The sequence below is a fragment of the Neolamprologus multifasciatus genome, chromosome 15 (genome assembly GCF_963576455.1).
Source record: "Neolamprologus multifasciatus chromosome 15, fNeoMul1.2, whole genome shotgun sequence".
Classification (NCBI taxonomy): domain Eukaryota; kingdom Metazoa; phylum Chordata; class Actinopteri; order Cichliformes; family Cichlidae; genus Neolamprologus; species Neolamprologus multifasciatus.
The window spans coordinates 22934311-22958036 of NC_140453.1; the positions used below are offsets into that span (position 1 = coordinate 22934311).

The 23726-nt window shown below is 40.3% G+C and overlaps 1 protein-coding gene across 10 annotated transcripts in view; it reads right to left on the reverse strand.

Moving 5' to 3' along the window:
* Nucleotides 1-23726, reverse strand: part of myt1la (myelin transcription factor 1-like, a) — an 88877-nt gene that overhangs the window by 23558 nt on the left and 41593 nt on the right. For 9 of the 10 annotated variants that reach the window (XM_085134237.1, XM_085134242.1, XM_085134243.1 and 6 more), the window contains 7 exons: nucleotides 18375-18874; nucleotides 14922-15552; nucleotides 12981-13402; nucleotides 11021-11155; nucleotides 6951-7041; nucleotides 1794-1904; nucleotides 610-833 (listed from right to left, as the gene is read on the reverse strand). In XM_085134237.1, coding sequence (XP_084990363.1) covers nucleotides 610-833; nucleotides 1794-1904; nucleotides 6951-7041; nucleotides 11021-11155; nucleotides 12981-13402; nucleotides 14922-15552; nucleotides 18375-18874 — 2114 coding nt within the window. The remainder of the gene's footprint in view (nucleotides 1-609; nucleotides 834-1793; nucleotides 1905-6950; nucleotides 7042-11020; nucleotides 11156-12980; nucleotides 13403-14921; nucleotides 15553-18374; nucleotides 18875-23726) is intronic. The other variant, XM_085134240.1, reaches the window with a different exon arrangement.

Consider the following 23726-nt stretch of genomic DNA (forward strand, 5'->3'; position numbering starts at 1 on the left):
CTTCTCACTAATGGCTCCCAGCCAAAGAAACAGGGCTCGCCTCCATTATCTCTCCTGTTTCACAATCCCTCCATCTGTACCTCCTCCCTCCCTCCATCCCTCCATCCTCTGCTCAGAGGAGGCAGGCTCTTAGCTTGGCATTTCCATAACTCTGCTCCAGCCATGTGGAGAGGCCGAAAACATCAGTGTTTTTAGCTCTATAACAAAAAGACAAGCAGCACAGAGCATGTGTCGTTGTGCACGTTATAATGCTTTTAACATCGGATACAAAATGTTCTCCTCAGAACAGGAAAATGAATAGTAATCCCTAAGAGTGGGGTCATCTGGAAGGTTTCTTTTTCCTTTCAAACAAACAAAAAAAGGAATCACAATAAGCCTGACCATGGTTTTTACGGTGATTTTCAATATACCTATAATAAAATTTTTAGACACATGGATCCATCATTAACTCAAATAAATATCTCCAATATTCTTCAAAAGGTAAGAAGAACGTCAGACCCCGTACAAACAAAAGACGCAAATCACCAATCAAAATATACGATAAATTGTTGTCACATGATCTAAATGTGGGACCTATGATTTGCAATTGTGTATGTTAATTCTTCTCACCGTCGTATCCCTTCGGGGAGGTGTCTCGCCCGTGGTGGTGGGACTTGGTCGTCAGACCTCTCTTTCCGTAGCTGCCGTGTTGGGCATCATAGCCGCCATAGTCATAGCTGGTCTTGGAGTATTTCTCCAGCTCCTTCGCCAAGTTGGATCGTGGCGTGCTGGTGGGAACATTGTTTTTGTAGCCATACTCAGGAATCTCCAGCTGCTTCACAAAACACATTGGTCTGAAAGGCAGCCAGAGGGTAAATAAGGCTGGGATCGAACTTCACTGCACCATTTAGCATCCCTACTTCGGATTAAAAAGTGGATTTTTTTTTTTATATTTGTTTCATTTTTTCAAAGAACTAATAACAGTCTGTGTTATTTACCTTTACGCCAAAAATTGGCTGCACCATTCAGCATCCCTAAAAAACTTCGAATGGTAATTAGTGGAAGAATATGGTGAGTTTCTGTTTTGTGGAAGAATATTTAAGCCCAGCTTTTTATTTAGGTGCTAACTGACATCCTTTCAGCTTTCAGTACATTCTGTTTAAGAAAGGCAACATATATTCCCAGATTGCCTTACAACTCAGAAATATACCAGGAAATTGTTGAACCATTTTGCATCATCAAATAGAAAACAATGAAGGTTTTCTTTGTTATGGAATATTTTGGAAGTCTCAAGCTTAAAGACACTATTAAGCTTGCCCTGATCATTTAAGGTGGTGCGAGATGCTCTCCATCAAAATAAGTGCAAACTTATGTAGATTTAATATGTAGAGATAAATGAAATCACAAAATACACTAAATCAAGCTGCCATAGATTTGATTTAAGAGTGTTACAACCACTAATAAAAATTTTGTTTGTGTTTGCTAATTATTCACAGGATAGTTTTTGATTCCGGAATTCCCAGCATATCTGAACTAGTCGCACATGTGGTTGAATGTACTAGTGACCTGCACCTAGATATAATGAGATTTACTAGTTGTTCTGCATCCCCAGTTCCTTATGTTTGATATGATCTGGAGCTGTATGTGTGGGAATTTCATTTCACCATTCAACATCCCAGACATAAAAAACCCCAAAGGAAAAACAACTGCTTCCATAACATACCATATTCAGAGTTCAGTGAGCAATTCGGCATCCCTTGCTAACCTATCAGAATTCAAAATATGCTGCTTTACTGTACTGAAGTGGGCGGTACCTGAGGACACGGTCTGACGCCTGATTGGTCTTACTGCCGCTGTCAGTTGAGTGAGTCTTCTCGTGGACCTTCGCCATCTTCTCTGCAGCAGCGATGGGACAGCCGGACAGACTGAAGGATTAGGGAGGGGGAGACAGCACACGGCCTGGTTACACACTGTACCAACACACGCACACACACATTCAGCATCTGGCTCTCAATGAAGAGCGGTTCAGCTGTCAGTACCAGCAGTTCAAAATGAATTATGGATTTAAAAATGGCCTACTTTGTGTTGACTTTCCAGATGACAAACTGGTTTATCACTTGACTTTCTGTGTGACTTTTTTCTAAACAGGTATTGCTTAAATTTACAGACAGACATGTTTGTGACTCCTGCTACTGTACATCACTCAAACTGCAAAATCCTAGGCTGAAAATGAAGCCAGTGCAAAACTGACATTCAGCTAATGTCCACCTGAGGCTGGCTCAAAAAGTTAGTCACTAGTCCACTCCCACATCAATGTACAACTTCAGCCATGAAAGCAGAATGTTTACAGCTTCATATAAGAACAGGCCTCTTGCCTGTGGTTGTGCTGTTGGTACCTTTTAAATAAGTTGTAGTTTGGAAATGGCAAGAAAATAAATTGTCCTGTTTTATTGGGCTGTTATTTAGCACTAGCTATGACCGGGTATCTTTGTCTATGCATTCTTTGATGTCCTCGCTCCAAAAACATCAACATAGTGATGCCCAAAACAATAATGTGAGGCTAGTAAAAGTGGAGACTAGAAACTAAGTGAGGGTATGTAAATGACCAGGTGACAGCATTTTGTATCTCTTTATTGTCCTCCCATTTCACATATTTGCAAAACTGACTAAACAACTAATCATCAAAGATGATTAGCTGACAGAACAGCAGCACAGATTTGGCATATTTTTCCTTCACACATCACTGGCAAAACCTCTAACCTCTAATCATTTTAATGGAGATAGACAGAATATCAAAAATACAGAAAAAAACATTCATACAAGTTATGAATTGATTTGCATGCAAAGCTCCAAACTGAGCGTAACTGATGATCTTTCTTTTATCAACCAATTCAGTCTCCCTCGCAGCCTTAATGAAATGTTCTAAAACGGGCCTTTGTCTTTATTTCGTTGGTCACTCTATGTCAGGCTCTTTAAAGTTTAAGATAAGATAAGATAAGATAACCTTTATTAGTCCCACACGTGGGAAATTTGTTTCATTACAGTGTTTGTATCTGGATCTGGATCTACTCCCGTGACTCTTTATACAGCAACTGAATACTTGGTTGAATAAGTGACTAAATTAATAGTTCTTAGCGGATGTCTCTTTACTAACAACACACACACACACACACACACACACACACACACACACACACACACACACACACACACACACACACACACAGAGTATTCTCCAGTTTTTTGGGAGAGTTTGGTTATCTGTCCCACAAGACACTTCCACTTAACAAAACTGTCACTTCCCACCAACTCCCAGTGATAAGTGTTAAAAGGTAACACCTTCTCCGTTTATAATCATGAAATTTGTTTTTCTTCCGTAACCAAGTGTAACCTCACAGGAAGCAGAAACACAAATCTAATCCTGCTCATCGGCCGCTGCAGTGATTGACTGATTGTGTGATAGATTAGATTACATTCATTAAACAGCTGCTTTTGGTCTTCTGGGGAAAATAATTAAATGTCATCAACAATCATAAGTGAATTTCTTTAAAAACAAATTAAAATTGCAATAAACAGAAGAAAATGTTTGATGTCGGACGGAAAATTCCATCCTGTGTACTTCTGAGATGTACCAGTCATTAAAATGTGTGACTTGCTGACCCTCATGTGGCGCAAACAGGGGTAAAGGAGAAGCTGATTGGTTGGGGATGTAGCTTCTCCCTCCTGCCACTTTGGGCTTTTCCTAATTGCTTCATACCCACAGAGGCTATGAAACATCGTTAGTACACACACACACACACACACACTCGTTTTAAAGCATGGCAGGGTTACTGTGTGAGTAGTGTGTGACAGATCAGCACGGCAGTGCCCGCTACTGCTGCTGCTATGAAGGCGTTTCCATGGTGACTGCCAGACATGAAAGCTGGTGGCTAACAGTCGCTAAGCTAGCTAGCTAGTGCTTTGTTTCCTTTCCCAGTGGAGCTGTGCTACATAACACACCCTGCAGCCATGTCTGAGTGTGTATGTGTGTGTCAGTGTATTCTGTCTGCCAGCACACGTGTGCTGCTGTCTGTGAGCTAATTTGTAAGTGTCTGACTGTGTGTGTGTGTGTGTGTGTCAGGCTGTGTGCGAATGAAACAGCGTGTCATCTAAAGCTCTACGTATGTGTGAGCAAATCACTTTACATAATTCAAAAGTATGTATCTGTGTGTGTGTGTGTGTGTGTGTGTGTGTGTGCGCGCGCGCGTGTGCATGTGTGTGTGTGCATATGTGTGCTGCCTGCACTTCATGCTCTGCTCTGCCTGTTAAACAGCTGAACTGCTGATGTGATGCAGGTTCTCCTTCTCCAGTCCCTTCTCCACAATTCCACCTAAAGCGGAATACATTACAACATTTTGCATGCTGTTGAAAGAAAATGTGACTTTTTTTGTGCCAGAGTTGAGTTAAAACCAAAACTGTTTTTGCAAACTGTTCTTGTTTAGAGGAAAACTCCCACAGTGGCAGATAAAACACAGAAACACTAATTATGATTTCACATTCTACGATGATTTTGAGCACTTATTTATATTTCTGCAGTTTTAAGGACAGAGCAATAACCAACCAGAAGCATCCAGAAATGAGAACTGAAACCACCACGTCAAAAAGCTGCAGTTCCCCTAATGGCCACTTGAGGCTGCCCCCCAAAATTATTTAAATCCCCACAACCTCCCATGTTAAAATGTCCATGTTTACAGCCAGCTACAAAAACTGGGTTTGTTCTTTCTAGCAATTTTTTCCCTTTAAATTAACTATACAAAGTTCTAATCTTTTAATGTTTTTTTTTACACTTAAAGTTTTGTCTTATTCTGGTTGTTTCTGCTCTGAGCGACAGGTAAGGACTCACTCAACTGGACCTCATGATGATGCTTGTGCTATTAGTGCTTTCTGAAGCATTTATAACACATGACAAACAATGTAAACCACTAACAATTAAATAATAAGAAACACTTCAAAAAGTTTATGAGAGACGTTCTTTAATTTTAATAGTCTGCAACTGAAGATATCTGTGTCTCCAGCCTTTGGATGCACCTGATCAAGTTTGGAGTAATACTGAAAACTGAACTCCTGGTCAACAATGTCATCATCATCATCATCATCATCATCATCATCATCATCATAACAGTAACCAAATGTAATCAAATGTAAATTCTGCTTTACTAAATTTCCTGCATTATATTAAAATAAATTTTAAAAAAATTCAATTCTATATTCAGGTTTCTAAAATGGGTGAAAAAACTCTAAGCCAGGAATTTGCTATACTTATAAATACAATTTATTATAGCCCTTTGCTTTCTGAGTGTAGCATCAAAACCAAGAATGTGCTCATTTCGTTATTTTGATTTGTAATTCATTCATTTTTATGTGTTTCATTTACTTTTTTCTACATTTTGGGCATACATGTTGCAAACAGAGTTAATAATCCGTTTAGGAGGTGTAATTCTGGACTGTACTGTACTGAAGTACTTATGTACTTTCCTCCATTCTTTATAAATAAAGTTGTTAATATTAAAGTCTAGAACAGTGGTTCTTAACCTCGGTTCGATTGAACCCTAGGGGTTCAGTGAGTTGATCTCAGGGGTTCGGCAGAGCCTCCGCCGTGACATGCACGGCTCCTTTTGTGCACCAGTAAAAAACATATCTATGTCTTGAATTTGAAAAACATCATATTTTATTTTTCACTAAAGAGGGGTTCAATGACTGCGCATATGAAACTGTTGGGGTTCGGTACCTCCAACAAGGTTAAGAACCACTGGTCTAGAAGAAGAATTATAAGGACTCTGAGGACCAAGCTAGCAAATAACAAAGTCTCAGTTCAATTTTATTTATATAGCACCAAACAGTCAACAACAGCCATCCAACAGCTTGAACGAGTCAGTAAAGCCCCAGATTAGCACTTTATAAACAAGTGGGTGATGTCACAAGAGCTCTCTCCTTCTTTTATATACAGTCTACAAGTAAAATTGAGCAGCAGTTTTTAATGCTAGACTTTTAACACATTTTTATTTTTCAAAACCTGAAATACTTATTTATAACTTGAGTTTCACTTGCACTCAGGCATTTAGGACTTTGATACTTCCATCCATCTGTTAGCTACATCTTCTTACCCTGTAGTGAGTTGTGTGGGTGGTGGAGCCAAACTCAGCTTATACTAGGAGAGGGGTGGGGTGACCCAGTCAATCAGAGAGCTATTTTTAATAACCACACAGACAACCAATCAGACTCACATTCACGCCTAGGGGTGATTTAGAGTTACCAGTCATCATAACTTCCAAGTTTTTGGACTATGTGAGCCACACTGAGGGAACACTGAAGTTTACTTACTTAGATTATGTTATCTATACGTTTTTCCTTCATACTGAGGAGTAAAGTTACACATACTTGTGTTTTTATTCATTTATATACTTACTTTTTATAAGCAACGAACACTTCTGCAGAGGCAATTTAGTGTTGTGACTATTATTTAACTTATGCTGTGGTTAGACTTTGATTCTTAGTTTCCAGTATTTCTGTTAGGGTTTAGCTAACAGCAGGGCTCCATGACCAAACCCCCTGTAGCGATTAATGATGCCCAGTCTGTGGACTTGTTCAGAAATGCTGGTCAAATGCTAATAAAACCAATTCATATCATACCATTAACTATAGTTACCAGTTCCTACTTAAATCCCTCTTTCTTTGTAAATGCTTCTTACATATTGCACACTAACAAATGATAATAATAAACAAAAATAAAAATAAGTAATACTTCATGTTATGAGTTTGCAGAATCCTTTCAGCCAAAGCAAACATATCAGAGTTTATGGTGTACAGGACCTAAGCATCAGCAAGTAGTTTGACTGGAGATGTGCTCCTGAAACCACACACACACTGACGATATCTGTACGATGGAGGTGTGGATCAGCTGATAGCGGCCCGGCGAAAGGCCACTCACTCACCTGCGATGCGAGTTCCTGTTGCTATTGACATGACCCCGTCCAGAGCAGCCAGGAGTAGGGCACTTTAAAACATTTTCATACATGGCAAGGACTTTGACAGAGAGGAAAAGGTGAGAAAGACAGCCAGGGTTAGGAGCAGACAGGAGAGTTAACGGGTGTTCAGCTCGACGGTTAGGCATGCACAGATTATAGCTGCACGACTGATGCGACAGTGGGCAAGAATTTCACAAAACGGGCATGAACGCTAAGACAAAGTGCGTCAACAGCAGGAAGTCGCCAGTTCTCCTCTTTGTTTCCCTTGTAGCCACCTCAGATTCAGCTGTGCTTCATGTTTTGCATCGGTTTAAGAAACATGCCTCCTTATGGGGCTTATTTTGTCACAAAAATCATTAAAGATTAAGGTAAATGTGCTGTGTTTTTTGCCTTTTTTCCCCACTAACTTTCCTCTAAACTGCTCTCCGTTTGTAGTTATGATTGCCCCAAGTATTCCCTTCCTACTGAGGAAACACAGCTCTCATTTGCCTTTTGATCACTGCGGTCATGTCATGAAATTTCATGAGATGAGACTGTACTGGATGCAGTAGTTCGTCATGCACTGTTAAGGATGGCTGATGACTCCGCAGGAGGAAGAGGAATGTGTCTGGTAATAAATGAAGGTTTAAAATTCTGTTTCAGATCGTTTTTTTCAAATATGTATAATCTTCATATACAGTTTAAGTTTCTAGATATTGAAAAGCCCAGCAAGCTTTTACCTATATGTCTGAATATCTTTCTGTATTCTCCATGCAGGTATTTCTTTTTGTCATTTTTACCTTGTTGCATACAGAAGATAAGCTCTATGTAAAAAAGGATGTGAAGTCTCATTTGAAAGGCTGAATGTTTTTGCTGCCAATACATTTTTCTTTTTGTTTTATATACCAGACTGACTTACAACTGGAAAAATAGGCAGGATGATAAAGCGGGGCATGGTTTACAGAAGGGCTCACTTGTGATTGACAGATCAAATACGGCCCTCTCTCACCATGCCTGGTCTCAAAACAACACGATGCTAAACGCCAAAATCTTCAGCACAAGGCTTCTGAACAGGCCTCGTTCACAGAGGACAAGAGACTGCTTGGCAACCACCTGGCAACCACCGTTCACTAGGGACAAATGAGTATTCTGACTGGCTCAGTCGCTATCAGTGGTTCCTGCTAGTCACTGTGAAATTGACTGCTGAGACCCAGTCATGCAGGCCTCGAAAATGTGTATTCCCCTATGACGAGTGGCTGGTCAAGATAGCTGGATGTTGCTGGGTGAAATTCGTTATATATTATTATTATATATTATATATTATTCATTATTCGTTCGTTAGAGGTATAAGGTGCCATACTGAAAAGCTCCTTCTGATTGCGAATTTATCTGCAAGCCTTCCCCAACTAATCGCTAAATGTTGGGAAATTGTAAAAAAAAAACAAAAAAAACCAAACTGTGATTAAAACTGGAAACAGAGAAAATTCACCTTCAGAGTAAAAGTTGCACATTGTGAAATGTGTTGATTTCAGCAGTAAGACATGAAATGGTCTTTGTCTCCAGTTTGCATCACACATTTTTGAGTTTCAGTTTCAGTTTTGAGTGTTTGCAGACTTGGCATCTTTCATTCAAACTGTGGGTGAATGTGGTACTCTGCAAATAGCCAAAGCAAGAAGGTTTTTGGTGCAGCACCTTCTTTGCATCATTTTCACTTTGCTACAGCCAGCAAACTCCAGCATCCACTTCCCAAAAAGCTTTGGGAATATCTTTTTTTTCCTCCTAGTGACCGTTAGGTACTAGAGGGTCACATACCGGTCTCTGGGCATGCATGACTGACGACTAACAAACTGTTGATGTCTTATCAGTCTTTTATACAGTCTATGTGTTCAATTGTTCCACCAGGGTGAATGAAGCCTCATCTAAACTAATGTAATGTTTTACCTGTGAGTTCAGTGAGCATGCTTCAAGCAGGCTTAGATGGTTGGAAGTAATTTCATGTAGGTCTTTTTTTGAGGATTTTTAGTCAGCAGGTTGATCAAACTGATTCTTCATGCTGTTCACGTTACAACAGCGACACAGAAATCAAAACAAGACTTCAGGCAGACGCGATGAGGAGAATGAAAAGAAAGTAAAGCAGTTCACGAAATTGAACCAAAAAAAGAAAGATAATACTATTTCTGGTGCCACACTAAACATGAGTATGAACAGAAGCAGCTTTGTGTCCACAACAGCACTGCAGTATGTTTGCTTTAGATAATAAGATACTTTAGTAGAGACTTTCTAACAGATAGAAGTGAGATTACATATATATATATACATATACATATATATATATATATATATATATATATATATATATATATATATATATATATAAACGTTTAAAGCGCAGTTGGTTTTGAAACTCAAAAACCTTGATAATGTTTGGCAGCAATCAAGGTCTACCTTCTCGGTTGATCAAACATATGTTAAACAGGCTCAGTCGCGCATGATGATTAGACAAGACGTTCACAACTTCTCGTGATCATAACAAAGTTAAAACCAGATTATCTAACACGTCCAACACGACAGAACACAAATGCAGACTCATGCAGGACAGATGCATGATGGTGAACAGCCAACACTGCCAGCACTGTCCAACTTTAACTGTGATACAATCCATCTAACAAGTCATTTGAAGTCAGCATTTATTCGTTAAATCTCCTCAAATTTGAAGTAAAACTAAACAAAAACAGTTCTGACCAGTAAATTATTTCCATTTGGTCCCAAAGACATGGGATTTTGTTTCTCTAAGATATTAAGGGGCAAATTTTGGGGGTAGATGTCTGATGTGAAATGTTTTTTGTGCTCTCAGTCTTATATAACTCTCAGAGGCAGAAATGATCTGACTGCATAAGTAAAACCTCAAAGTGCGCAGCTAAATAAACACGATTCAGCTCAATCGTTAATGTAACACAACAGAAAAAAGAGGTTTGTGACACTGAAGTGCAGCTCCCTTTATTGCCAACTTTGTAGTCACATCAAGCATCAAACAAACTAGAACTCATTATTCATGTTGTATTACAAATATGTGGCAGTGAATAGCAGACGCAGAGAATCTTTTTACTTCTTTTTAACTAAATTTAAAATTTAGACTCATTATTGGATTTCTTTCTTTCCATGTTGGCTTTTCAGACTATTTGTCACCATTTCTTTTATTATGGGATAACCGTTGGTCACCGTTGACACCTCAGTGGTTTATTTTAGACTAGAAAAATATTGTAACTACATCTTAACACAGAAGGATGACAAATTACAGATTTATGTAGTGCTTACATGTGGTTATTTATACATTTATACACATTAATTTATAAATACTACAGAATATTTATTCATTAATAACTGTGTTTATTATTCTCGAGAACCTTTTTCTGCAGATAGCTTGTGTTTAGTGAATCTTATTGTCTACGGTTACCGTCAGCAACCCTGGGAGTTGCTGACCTCTCCTGTCATCATATATGTAGTTCATCCTCTTATGAGCCAAAGTGTGACTAATATCATCAGATTAATTACTTGGGACTCCATTGTATGTTAAGACACCTCTCTGGGAAACGGTGAGATGTCTTTGTGAAGTTGAAAAGAAGTCCAACTGCCTTAAAGTCCAGCTTTAAGACCACTGTGGCCTGGATGATGAGCATCTACACAGACATTTGAGGATATGACGATATTTCAGTGCCTCTGATGTAGCCAAGAATGTTTTGATCAGTGATTTGATTATTTTTCAGGATTTTCAGGAAAACCTTCTTTTTATAGATCAGAACATTAAAAACATACTACATAAGTACCTTTTATTATTCAGACCACGGTTTGGAGATTCAGCAAACGTGTCCTTGTCATCTGATGTTTTACTCAACCACTAAGATGATTCCTGCCTCCAGAGCGCTTTGAGAAATGTCTGCACATATAAAACCACCACCCCCACCAAAAGACTGAAATACCGCTCTGGGTGAAATGACTTGTCAGAGTGCTACTGAGTTTGTGTTGTCAATGCAGCACAACATGCAAGCAGAGGGACCTACTCTCAGGTGGGACACGATCTTTGTGGGGACACCCAGAAAGGCTGCGGTGATGCGGGTACAGCCCCGTCACATGACCGGTTCCGTCACAGCCTGGAGTCGGACACTTGCTCTCCTTCTTCTCTCCCCTGGAAGAGTCTGTGAAGACAAGGGACACCGAAAATTAGACGGAGGTGGAGTTGAGTCAACAGGTAATCGGCGTCCAAGTGTCGGAGCAGTTTTTGGCCATGAAAGGACTGAACACAGACCGTATATGGCTCATGGATTTGGCCAGTAGCCTGGTTCTTAAAAACCACCCACAACTCAGATTTGTTTAGCAAGGCAAACACTGTAGGTGTGATATTGGATCCACTGATGGCTGCTTCATTTGGTTCAAGAAACAATTGATCAATCAGAGCTTAACATGCCGAATTAAGCATCATCCTCCTACATAGATAACTCATTACCTCAGCTAGCAAGCACGGATGAGATTCACTTGGGTGTGCATGCTGCAAATCACTGACTAAGTCGGGACAAACAGAACAAAATAGGCCCCCTCCCAACAAGAAACCACAATATCAGGCTGAATAGGTGAAGCTGTCCTTGCACAGATGCAGACATCATAATAAAAGCCTTCCTTTGGACTAATAACAGCTTCTTATGGGTTAACAAAGACTCTCTCTGTGCTAATGAAACAGTCTGAAGCCCATCTGAGTCTGTAGTGAGGATGATAACCGCACAGTGCCGACTCCCTACCAGTGGTAGTGGGGTTGTATATGAGTGGATTTGGAGAAATAGGCCGCAGATAGCGTCCCACAGATGAGATTTGCTCTTCTAACGGGCCGTGCAGATTGCCATTACTCATGCCTGACAAGCTGGCCGTCTGATGTTCCCACACCGGCCTATTTTAACAACATAAGCTGCTGTCAGTGGAAAACCATGCATCTGCAAAATAAAATAAAAAAAACTAAATTGTGTATAGCCCTGAATGCAGAAAATGAGTGCCCATTACCTCGTCTGCAGCCATGTACAACATTTCTGAAATAACACAGCCGGATTTTAACCAAGCCCAGAGGTCAGAAAACTCATTCAGTCCAGCAGTGTCCGTAAAAATGCTCAAATCAGGGAGGAAAAGACATTAAAGTTACTTTTATGTATTATTTTTTTCCTGCTGCAGCACTAATAGCCCCTGGCTGCTGCTGTACTGAGGGTTTCAATAAGTCAGACAGACAAGATAAACGCCCTCTCTGCTGACCTGGGGTCAACATTTTTGAGTTAAATATGGCTGTGGTTAAATATGATGTGAAAAGGTGATGGGAAACTGGCAGAATTTAAAGAGAAGCATGATTATTTGACAACTTTGTGAATATAGTAATAGGTTAGAAGAAGCAGGAATGCAAGCAATATCTATTTCTCAGACAGGAGCCACAAAGTGCTAACATACATACACGGCATATAAGCTTACCGTAGGACAAAGAGCAAAACAGCAGTTTTACAAAAGTAAAAGAGGAAACATGGAAGTAAAACCACTACATAATGAACACTATTCATTAGCATCACATATAACCTTTACTGCTGAATTAAAGGCACATTTCTTTTAGGAAGTTTATTTTGATCAGATGCAGCGTGATTGTGTCGAGCTACAGAGGACTGACTGAACTAAATTCGTTTCTCAGTGTCCAGGCTTTTGTGGTAAAAATAGTCCTGGCATGAAAAACCAGATGCAGGACCGTGTGAATGAAGAAAAGACTCCTTGTGAACATGAAGGAACGTTTCCAATTTAAACGTGTTACACAACATCTTACCCTGGAAGTCGAAACAGCAATGATGCCTAAAAGATCCTTAAGTTGGCTCCAAACTACTTAACCGTCCTGACACATGGAACATGGAAAATCGACATATGCTACAGTATAGTTTTCCAAGTTTGCAGTGCAGATCGATAATAACACAGACAGGGTCAGTGTGTGGGTTTTTCCTTGCCTACCTTTAGGGTAGTACGCCCTCTTCAACCCATCCTGCTGCATCCTGGACCTGCGCTCCTCTGCAGCGCTACTCAGCCTTGGGCTGTGCTCGCCGTGGCCGCGATGATGATGGTGGTGGTGATCCCGACGGGGCATCGCGTGCTCCGAGGCCATCCGGTCCCTCATGACCTTTGCCCTCTCTGATTCCAGTGCGATGGCCTTCTCCAGCAGCGACAGGTTTCCCTTGGCCATGTCGAAGGTCTCGTCCGAGCGGTCGGAGGCCACAGATGTGGTGTCCTCGTCGCCCTCCTGGCTGCAGCTGGTCGGGTAGCCTCGGGACGCCGGGCTCAGCTGCTCCTCCAGCTTCATTAAGTTCACCATGTCGGAGTAGCTGCGCTCCAGAGACCGGGGCTCGTCTTGTGCACCCTGCTGGCAGCTGTCATACCTGAATGTTTGAAGTCAAGATGCGAATATGTGTAAAGGTTATCAAAAGGATGTTTTATATCTCCTAACTTGTTCAACTAAATGAACTTGAATGAAGGGTCTAAATTTTGCCAATTCAGCTGTATTCTACAAAAAAGTTTATTACAGTTTTGATTTTATTAAAAAAAACTTTCTGAAATAATTTAGGAACTGTTGTTGTTGGAGCTACCTTGAAGTTTAAGAAGCAAGGCTACCTATACAATGTATGCTCAACAGTCAAAGTAAAAAATGTTATCAAATATTAAAAAGGATAAAGTTATGTTTTAAAAGGAGTCAAAAGTAGATCCCGCAACCTTACAAATGAAACCTGTAATTGAATGTTTAATAATTATAAAAATGTAATATTTAATAAGTTTGTGAAAGTACATTTTCACATTTAAAAAGGAGGACTAATATAAAGATAAATCAAAGGTCTTCTGACCGTGCCCACAAAAAACTGATTAAGGTGTCCGACCTCCCCTTCAAGGCTGTCTCTTTGTGCACCTCTGGACCATGCAGAGCATTATATTCAGAACGATCCCGTGCAGGTGCGCGTTTGATACTTCACTGTCTGACTTCTGTATCACCTTGAGTTTTATTTTGCGGATCATCATTATCATTATAATGATTATTATCATCTTCATTATCATCATCATTATAAATGAGAGCCGGTGTGAGCTATAGCTCAGAATGCAAACAGCAATTTTCATTTTTCAGTATAGCATAGTCTGAAGTTTTTGAGGAATAGTGCTTTAGTTTGCTTTATCCTACACACCCAAAACCCAAGCTACCCACAAGCTCCCTGTGGTTTGTCCTTTGCATCAAAATGGAATTAAACTTAAAAGTTCACATTTAGAGTCAGTGGAGGACAAGCAGCATGACAGCTGCAAGGGCAAAGAATTAAAGGAATACAGGAAGAGATCCAGAAATGCACAGGAAGACAGCCTTCAAGGGGGAGACAGGCCAAACTGAAAACATAACATTGTTTACATTGCACTGTTTATGCAAATCCTCACACTTCATGCATTACTGATAGTAAATGGTTAATAAACTGGTTCTTTTATGGCGTTTTTCTACTGTGAGCACTCAGAGCACTTTATGCAACTTGCCTCATTCACCCATTCATGGAAGCACTTTTATCTATGCTTCCTTTGCTAGTGATATCTCTGTCCCACCATTCATGAACAGAAACACGTATCAGAAGGACTACAAGTTTTAGTTTGCCGTTGGCTATGGAAGATGAGTGCCCTCTACCCTTTCCATGCGTGCATGCTTGCATAAGAACTACTAAACTGTTGTATCGTTTAAGTACCATCAGTACCATCTATGTAATTTTGAAAAGCTACCTACTATGTTTTTCCTTGTTTACTTGTAGATGCTCATGTTAAACATGACCAAAGATTTCAATAATGAGGTCAACATATTTCAAAGGCTGGCAGAGGTAATGTGCATATTATTTTAATCTTAAAATCATATCTGTGAACTCTTAAGAGATTATCTACCTGTTCAGGTGGTGCAACCCCTGGTGGTCTGCTGGAATTTGGAGTTGGTGGTGGAGAACGTGGTGGACAGGACGATCAGACGGCTGAGTCTCACTCAGCTTCCGGGCCAGATCAAAGCACTGATTCCTCAGACACTCTAGGCTACTGAGACACACCTCCTCCTCGCTCTCCTCAGTCTGACCCCTGACTCCCATGCCGGGCCGCCCGTTTGTATGGCTGCCGTCGTTCACCATGGTGTCTTCGGGGTAGCCGTCTTCAGGCAGCATGGCGCCGTGACCCTGCGCCAGAAGCTTCAGGGAGTCCACCGTCTCCCTGACCACGTCGCTGTCCAAGTCCACGCTCAGCTCACCCTTCCTCTCGCCCTGCTCGCTGCCGTCGTCCTCTTCGTCATCGTCGTCTTCCCCGGCGCTGTTGGAGGAGTTGCTGTTCATCTCGGACTCGGTCATGGCCTGGTAGGCAGCATCCTCGGCGATCTTGCCAAGGTTGAGAAGTGACTTGGCAACCAGCTCGTCGTAGTTCTCGTACTCCTCTCCGGTGCCGTTACCGGCGCTGATGGTACAGCTGTTGTTGTTGTTGTCGTCCTTCTGAATTGGAATGAGCTTTGATTGTCCACCGGGTTTGTAGTGGTTCTCTGCAATCAGGGAAGCAAGAAACAAATCCCTTTGTTTTGATATTGTTCAGGAATCTCACAACGCAGCCAAGAAAAGTTTCCCGCAATAACCCACGCTATACGCAACATAAACAGCAGGTAATTTGTGAAAAATGTGAGGGAAAGTGATTTGTTTTGCAGGTAACACAACTATCAGTCCATTTATAGAATCAAAATCCTGCAGATGAAGTGAAAATGAAACCCTTATCCTCTAATCATGTCAGCAGTGCTGATGAACTCTTTTTTTCCCCTGTTATATTCTCGCCTGTATTATCTTCATCCCTCCCAATTATGATCCACTGTTTACTCACAAAAAACATACAACCCAGAGCGGTGCGCGGCAGTGTCGCTCTCTCCGATAAGCCTCGCTGTTGATTTTGGGGACAGAGGCGGCGAATGAGAGCAGAGAAATTGAAAAGGGAGGCGTGTGAGGTGCTCCCATTCAGGAGCCATAAATATCCTCAGGAGGAGAAACCGAGGCAGAGCACATGTGACACGTCCGCCGAGACGAGGAGGCAAACGAGGAGGGGAGGGAGGGAGTTAATAACTCAGCAGAGCTCCTCTCCCATTTATTCGTGAGGCACTGTCAGAAGCGATTGAGGACACGGGGGGTGTTTGGGGGGAAAGGAGGAAGCGAGGTGGGAGGGAAAGCGCAGAGCATCTGGTCTACCAAACCCTCCTCAGCAGCACTCATCACTTAGTCCTCTCCTTCTGCAAACCGCATGCAAAAGTGGACATCAGCGCGACACAGAACAAGACCTGAATATCTGCGACATTGCTGCATTTATCCATCTGTTAATTCGACAGCTTTTTGGCATCTTTACGTGTTGCAGGTTGGAAAAGTTCCACGAATCTGCACAAACACGGTGGCCCCGTCACGGATCGAGCTGCAGTGCTCGCAGAATATCTGGCACACAACACTGAAGGCATGTCCCGGCCAGAAGCAACAACAACAAATGTTTACAGCATTTGTTTAGCAAGCCCATGTGTTCTTTCTGTTGCTTTGTTCTAAGCTTAGTTATAATATTGAGCCTGTCTTTTCCTTCCATGTGCTCTCTGCGTTTTTCTGGGTTGTTCTTTCTCCCCTTTTTTTTTACTTACTTCCTGTTTTATTTTAAAGGTTCTCTTTGTTTGCTTTCTCCTTTGTTCCTTCTCCTATAATCATTATAATCTTGACTTCACCTGTGTCTTACTGTCTTTCACTCTTTAGTCTGCAGCTTGTCAGTCTTTGTCTACTCGACATCTGAATCAGTTCTTGCAGTTTTTGATTAATACAAAAAGCTGCTCTTCTCTAAACTGCAAATTTTTATTCTTTTTTCTTTTAATTTCTTTTATCTGCATTGTCTCGTTTTGCTTGTTTTACCCCAAGGCCTTTTGTTGTTGAAATGTGCTATACTGATAAACCATGCATCAGCAGTGGTTCAGTTATTCACTACAGTACTTTTTCATTTAACCACCTGCCACTCCACCTTGATTTTCAGTTCACTTTATGAATTTAACTGCCAGCATGACACAGTTGTACATTCCTTTTTTTTAAATGACTCAAGTGTTGATTATTCTCCAACCCTATTTCCAAAGGTGTAAGGACGAAGTGTTAAAATAAAGAGAGAAAGTCGTGATTTGAAAATCATTTAAGTCCTATATTTAATTGAAAAGGACACAAGGACAATCCATCAGCTGTTGAATGGGAAAAATGTCACAGCGTTTTTACAAATATAAACTCATTTTGTCATTTTGAAACAGGCAATGTGTTTTATAGAGGTTGGAACAAAGGACTGGAAAAGCTGTGTAATACTGAAAAACAAATGGTGGTGCATTGCATAAGTAAGTGGGAAGATGTCAGTATCATTATTAGGTATACAAAGAGTAACCCAATTTAAAAAAAAAAAAATTCAATTCGCATCACGGTTGTGGGTTTTGGACGCAGGATTTTTGAGTTTGGGATTTTGAATTCTTTTTGTGTTTTTATGATCAGTTTGCTTCTTGACTTTCATGTATTTTTGAATTTTTATTTATATTTGAGTTTAACTATTCGTCAAGGTTTGATTTCTCTTTTTTACTAGTCTCGACAGTTTCCTAGGTGTTATTTATAATTTGTGGATTTTGTAAGTTTTCTGTGTGTTAGGTGTTTGTGTTAGTTATAGACTTTCTCCTTGAGTATTCTTCTCTCCTCCTCTGTGTATTCCCACTTCCCTGATTACCCTTAGAGTATATATAGACCTGTCTACACTCTGTTGGTTGTCTGTTTGTTCCGTGATCTAGTCTTTGTCCACATTTGCTATTCATGGATTTAAGGCCTGTGGACTTTTGTGGACTTTTGCATTCAACCTAAAAAAAGTTCACTTTTAGTTATTTTGTCTGTGTCCTGTATTGTGTCCTGTACGATTACCTGCAATTTAAACAAATTATCTAGAATTTTGGGAATTATATCACATAATGTACTCAAGGTTTTTAAAAGATTTAGAGGATCAAAAATCACTGTGCGACAATGCTGTAGTTTTTGAATGGCCGTGACCTTCAGACCATTTGGCAGTTAGGCAGTCTCGACCTGTCACTAGATGGAAACATTTGGCAGATTGTGAAATGGAAAAACACAACAATGTAGGCCTCAAACTGATGAACAGCTGAAGTCATACATTAGGCTATGAGGTTGCTGAAACAATAAACTCTTCTTCCTGATTGGAGCTCCAGATCCTGAAAAGCAACTCGTTTAATCTGCACGAACCAAAGCAAAACTATGACGTGGCTCGTGTCCTTCATCTTTTTCTCATCCAAGCAACTAAAGTAACAAACTGCACACTCACCCTGCTGACGACGCTGCTCCTCCTCTTCCTCTTCTTCCTCGTCTTCCTCTCCCTCATCATCTTGCTCCTCCTCGTCATAGCCGTCTTCCTCCTCTTCCTCATCCATCCCGTCTTCCTCTTCCTCCACCTGCTCACCCTCCATTGCTGTATCTGTTCTCTCCACCTCTATCTCCTCTTCTTCCTCTTCCTCCTCCTCTTCTTCTCCCTGCTCCTCGTTGTCCTCCGAGAACTCGTCTTCCACCTCGCCATCTTCTTCTTCTTCTTCTTCATCTCCTTCCCTCTCCCCTTCATCCTCCTCCTCGTCCTCTTCAACTACCTCCCCTTGCTCCTTCCCATCCTGCCCCACCTCCATGGCTTCGTTCCCATAGCTGCCATAGCTGCCAGCATCCTCCACCAACTCACCCGGGCAGGAGGTGAGGAAGGGCCTCCTCTTGGCAGCCGGTTCCAGCGGTTGTTTTTCCAGAGCCTTCCTCTTCTTGGCCAGCGGGCAGCCGTAGATGCTGAGGTGGGACAGAGGGCACACACATGATCAGTATCCATCTTTGCTCTCCTATTTACTCTTTGATCGTTTGCCCTTTTGCTGCAAACTGCAACAGATTCAGAGGATAAATAAGTTTAAAAACAGCCAAATCTGACAAACACATTTGATCCTGCTGAGCCAGAACACATACCGGCACTTAGCCATAATCAGCTCAGTTTGGCCAGAGAGAGCGCTCGTATTTGGCCTCTCATACCGATGAAGCAGGTAAACTTCCAAATTTACCATGAAATATGAATCCAGAAGAGTAATACTGATCATACTGTAAATGAAGGGGACGGGAGGAGGCAGGTGTGTTATTTATAATTAATACCACCTGATTTCCTCTTAGAGAAATTTAAGAGTAATTCTTAATGTTCTTTTTGTTTGTGCCTCTTGCCTTTTTGTCAGAAGCGTTTGTTTTACAAGTATGATCTCTGTCTGACTTAAAGACAGTTTAACTGTGCACATAAGATGTTTACAAGTATAACAGGCAAAACCCAACTATATTTATGTGCTTCCTCAAAATCAAAAGCTTTTGACCATATTAATTATTGTAAATTATTGACTAAGTTACAAGAGCACGGGCTCATATCTGGAAAGGATGTTAAATATTACTGGTATCCACATCAAACTCTGTAAGTCCAGGGTGGCAGGAGTAAAAAGCAGGGTTTGAAAAGGTGGGACCTTGTTCTGTTCAGTTGGTATGATGAACTTTCTAAAACATTAAAGAAGCAGAATACTGAATGTATGAATGCAGAGAGCATTATTAATCATATGATGCATGCTGATCATTTGTCTCCTTATAGTAGCAGCTGCAGCAGCTGCTCAAGTTGTGGATGTCGACGTGTGATACTGAGTTCAAATCTAAGCGTCCCATCAAGTTTTAAATGTGGCGACTAAAGTCAGATATTAAAGTCACATCATCAGGAATGTTCTGTTATATATGTGTAGCATATAGCTTGATGCACAAGCTTCAAAGATGGGCAAGTGCAACTCAGATACCTGTGATGAGTAATGTTCCTACCTTTCACACTATGCTGAGAAACTTTAGGTATAAATTTATGTCTCAATTAATTCCTTTTTATAATGTGCTTCTAAACAAAACAGAGACATTCCTCTAGCATCTCAAAAAAACAGGAACAGCTTACTTGTGCTGTTGTTACTGATGATTGCTGTTTTGTCTTTTGGATTGAAATTGATTATACGTAGGGCTGGGCTATATCATACCGTTCACGGTAATACTGGTGTAATGTTGGGCAACGATAGGAAAATGAAATATCCCGATAGAATATGGGTAAAACGCGCATGCGCAGTGCCTTTGTTTACATACACAGATGGCAGCGACGCAGAATGAGAAGAGCGAAAGTGGATCGTTAAATGAAACGGATGAACCAGAATTGGTTTGCAAAAATGCTGCAACTTCAGTGGTGTGGAACTGGTTTGGCTTTCGTCTGTCAGATACACAACAAAGCACTATTTTTGGTAGAGCATGCTGGCGGGCCGTCGTTATTACCGTGTTTTTTTGGAAAATACGGCACACTTAAAATCAATCACGGCGCTCGAAAATCTGTCAAATGTTTTAGTACGACTTTGCTAAGCTACAAACCCGCACAGGTTGATAGATTGTCAGAGCATTATGGCTATCGTAGGCAGGAGACTCGCGGAGTGATACATACTGCGCTTCAACATAATATTACCCTATTGTGTGTGTATAACCTCTTTTTAAGTTTTGTGGATATTATACATGGTTATGCTGAGGATATGTCGGCCCATTTCCACTGGAAAAGCCTTTTGGTTAAACTGTTAGCAAGGAATTTACATTTGCACTGTTAAATTTTAATATAACTTTAATGCACATAAAAAACAGCTGCTTGTTTAAGTGAAAATACATTGATGGTTTTTTTTTTTAACTAATAAAGTTGTGGAGTTGTAAAGTATTATGTCTAGTGTCAATTATATCATCAGTTATATTGTTATCGCAAATTTTCAAATGTATATCGTGATAAATATTTTTGGTCATATCGCCCTGCTCTAATTATACGTCTACTGTAAAGTTTCGTCCGCTTTATGCGTCTTGCATTTGGATCCTTCCTCCTCTCTCTGAAATCTGTGATGGAAGCTTTTCACACATTTCTGCTCCCGTGAGATAACATATGACTGAATGAATGAGTTCTTTGTGTTTTGGCCTTGAAGAATTGCTGTCTGCAATAGCACACACCTCCTTCATTCCCTTCCTGACAATACACTGCGTTGCTTTTTTGTTGTGAACCTCTCCACAGACAAATTATACATGTACACATGCATGTACAGTAGGCATGAACACATCCGCACAGCATTTAGGAAAAGCTGTTATCACAAAAAGTTATTATACTGTCGATAACACGTGAGCGCAAACAAAAACATTCAAAAAAAGTAGAAAACAATTTTAATAAAATGTTTAGTGTTTGTTAGTAAGGTGAACAGCACGAGGAGTCTTCAGATGAATGTTTTAACACACTGAGCAACATACCAACATTTATGTAACAGAAACTGCTCCAGCAGCAAAATCTAAACCGAAACACATAAATCCTACTGGAAATGTAATAAATATAAAATAAATAAATAAATATAAGAAGTCAAGAGAAATCTATCTTGGAAAAATTTTAAACTGTAATACCTCGTGCCTCTATACATCTTTGAACTGAACAAATGAAATGTTCAGTTCAGACTGAGAATTATTGACCGGGACTCATTGTCAGAATAATATTTAGCCTTGGCCTGCTTGGATAAGTCTAGTCTACTCTCACAGAACACACATGAACAGCATCTTGACTTTTTAATCATGTAAGTATTCAGACTACTTACTTACTCTGTGTAGGCACCAGTGCAACATTTATTTAGTCATGCATTTATGGAATTAAAGCATGAAAAAAGAATACCAATGACACATTTAAACAAAGCAAAGTCTTGCTCAGTCTTGTCAGATTTGCCCTGCAAACTATTTCTTTTTAGCTCAAACAAGCAGAGAAACCAAGAGTGTGATGTGTGCGGACATTGTGAGGGTCATGAGTGTGAATGGCTTTGTGTGCACCAGGTTCACAGGTCAAAGAGCTGTGACTCCCACTGCTGTGTGCTCATGTGTTAAGACACTGCAGTGGATTTCCACTCGCTCTCGCTGAGGCCCAGAATCTGCTGCGAGAAAAAAAACCCCAAACAAAGCTTATTCAAGCGGGGCCTCAATTACGCAAATCCCATAATAGTCATTAACTGTTGGGAAAATTCTGCTTTAATTGCTCCAAAACAGTGAGCACAATTATACACGGCTTTAATGTGGATTTTAGGAAATCAATTAGTCCATTTCCATATGAAAGAGCTTATTTTATGTTTGGAGGGCGAGATGGAGGAGGTGGCTGTGTCTTTCTGACAAAAACCGCTGTGTGTTTTTTGCACCAACCTGCGCAAAAGACTTTCTTCTTTTAATTTCACCGGCTCAACAACAATGTAGGAAAGTGCCTATCGGCGTTGGTCTATATTACTGAACTCACTGCTAAATCATTGGCCATGAAGAAACCATCCCAGGAATTTTCTGAGATCATTCTGAAACCTTCCTAAAGCAGTAAAGTGCAAGCAGCTCATTAAGAGAGAGTTTCTTAACCTAGAAAGAACACGTCTGTAGTGTTCCTGTGATCCCTCTGCATTTTCCGAAGGGATGATTTGAAGCCTAGAATTTAGGTTTTGTTGCTACCGAAGCCAAAAAATCCCAGTTTGAGAAATGAGGGATCGTGCGTGGGTGATGCAAACAAGCAGCAACTGCTACAACAACAAAAATCTACCCCTCCTTAAGGATATTTATCTCCCTAATGATAAAAATAACAACAATAAATGTGACATTTCATATCTTCTTCCCCTACTTGACGGTTCCCTTTAGAGTTCACCACAGACCCCTAAAGAAAGCGGCAACCCAGCCCCAGGGGGCAACAAGCCGCTTCCCAAGCCGGGATAAATGGTGAGGGTCAGGTAGGCAAGGGCAGCTGGGCAACATGCGAACCACAAAGAAAGAATCAAAGAATAACGCTAAATATGTGTAACATTTATTATATTCAGGCAAAGTATCTAAAACAGTTTTTAATTTTTAACCTTTCTTGATTGAAATGGTTCAAAACCCAGGTGCTAGGCTTTTCACTGTACTGTCAAAAAAATAGGTATAGTAAAAGTCCATTTTTGGCCCTACAGATACAAACACACAAACTCTGTAGGGCTAAATATTGGCCCTCAAGTTACTATATGAACCTTTTTTGAGGGCCAAGTAACTAAATATGTCCTCTATGTAGTAAACGGTACATAGATCCTAGATTTTAGAGTGATGCATTAAGAGACATGCATGAACAAATTCTAAGTTATATAAGTTTAATTCTATTTTAGTCTTGTACATTGGCAGCAAGGTGGTGCAGAATTGAGATCTTTTTCAGCAAATAGGCTTCAGGTTCAGCTCGTTACGTTCTTCTTCTTGTTTCCCCCCACAGTCCAATGACATGCATGTTAGGGTAAGTGGCGACAGTAAGACTAAAAAATTGCAGCACAAATGCCAAGCACAAATGCCAATTAAGTGTGTGAATAATAATAATAATAATAATAATAATAATAATAATAATAATAATAATAATAATAATAATAATAATAATAATAATGGGTGCACCCCTACCAATGCCAAGAATGTCAAATTTTGAAGTTTTTGGTTTTTTTTAAATATCATTTTTTGTACCATAATATTAAGGTTGCACAACAAGGTTAAATAAGGTCATACAATAAGTTTTTTTTATTTTTTTAGAGTTTAGAAAAGACAACACGTGCAT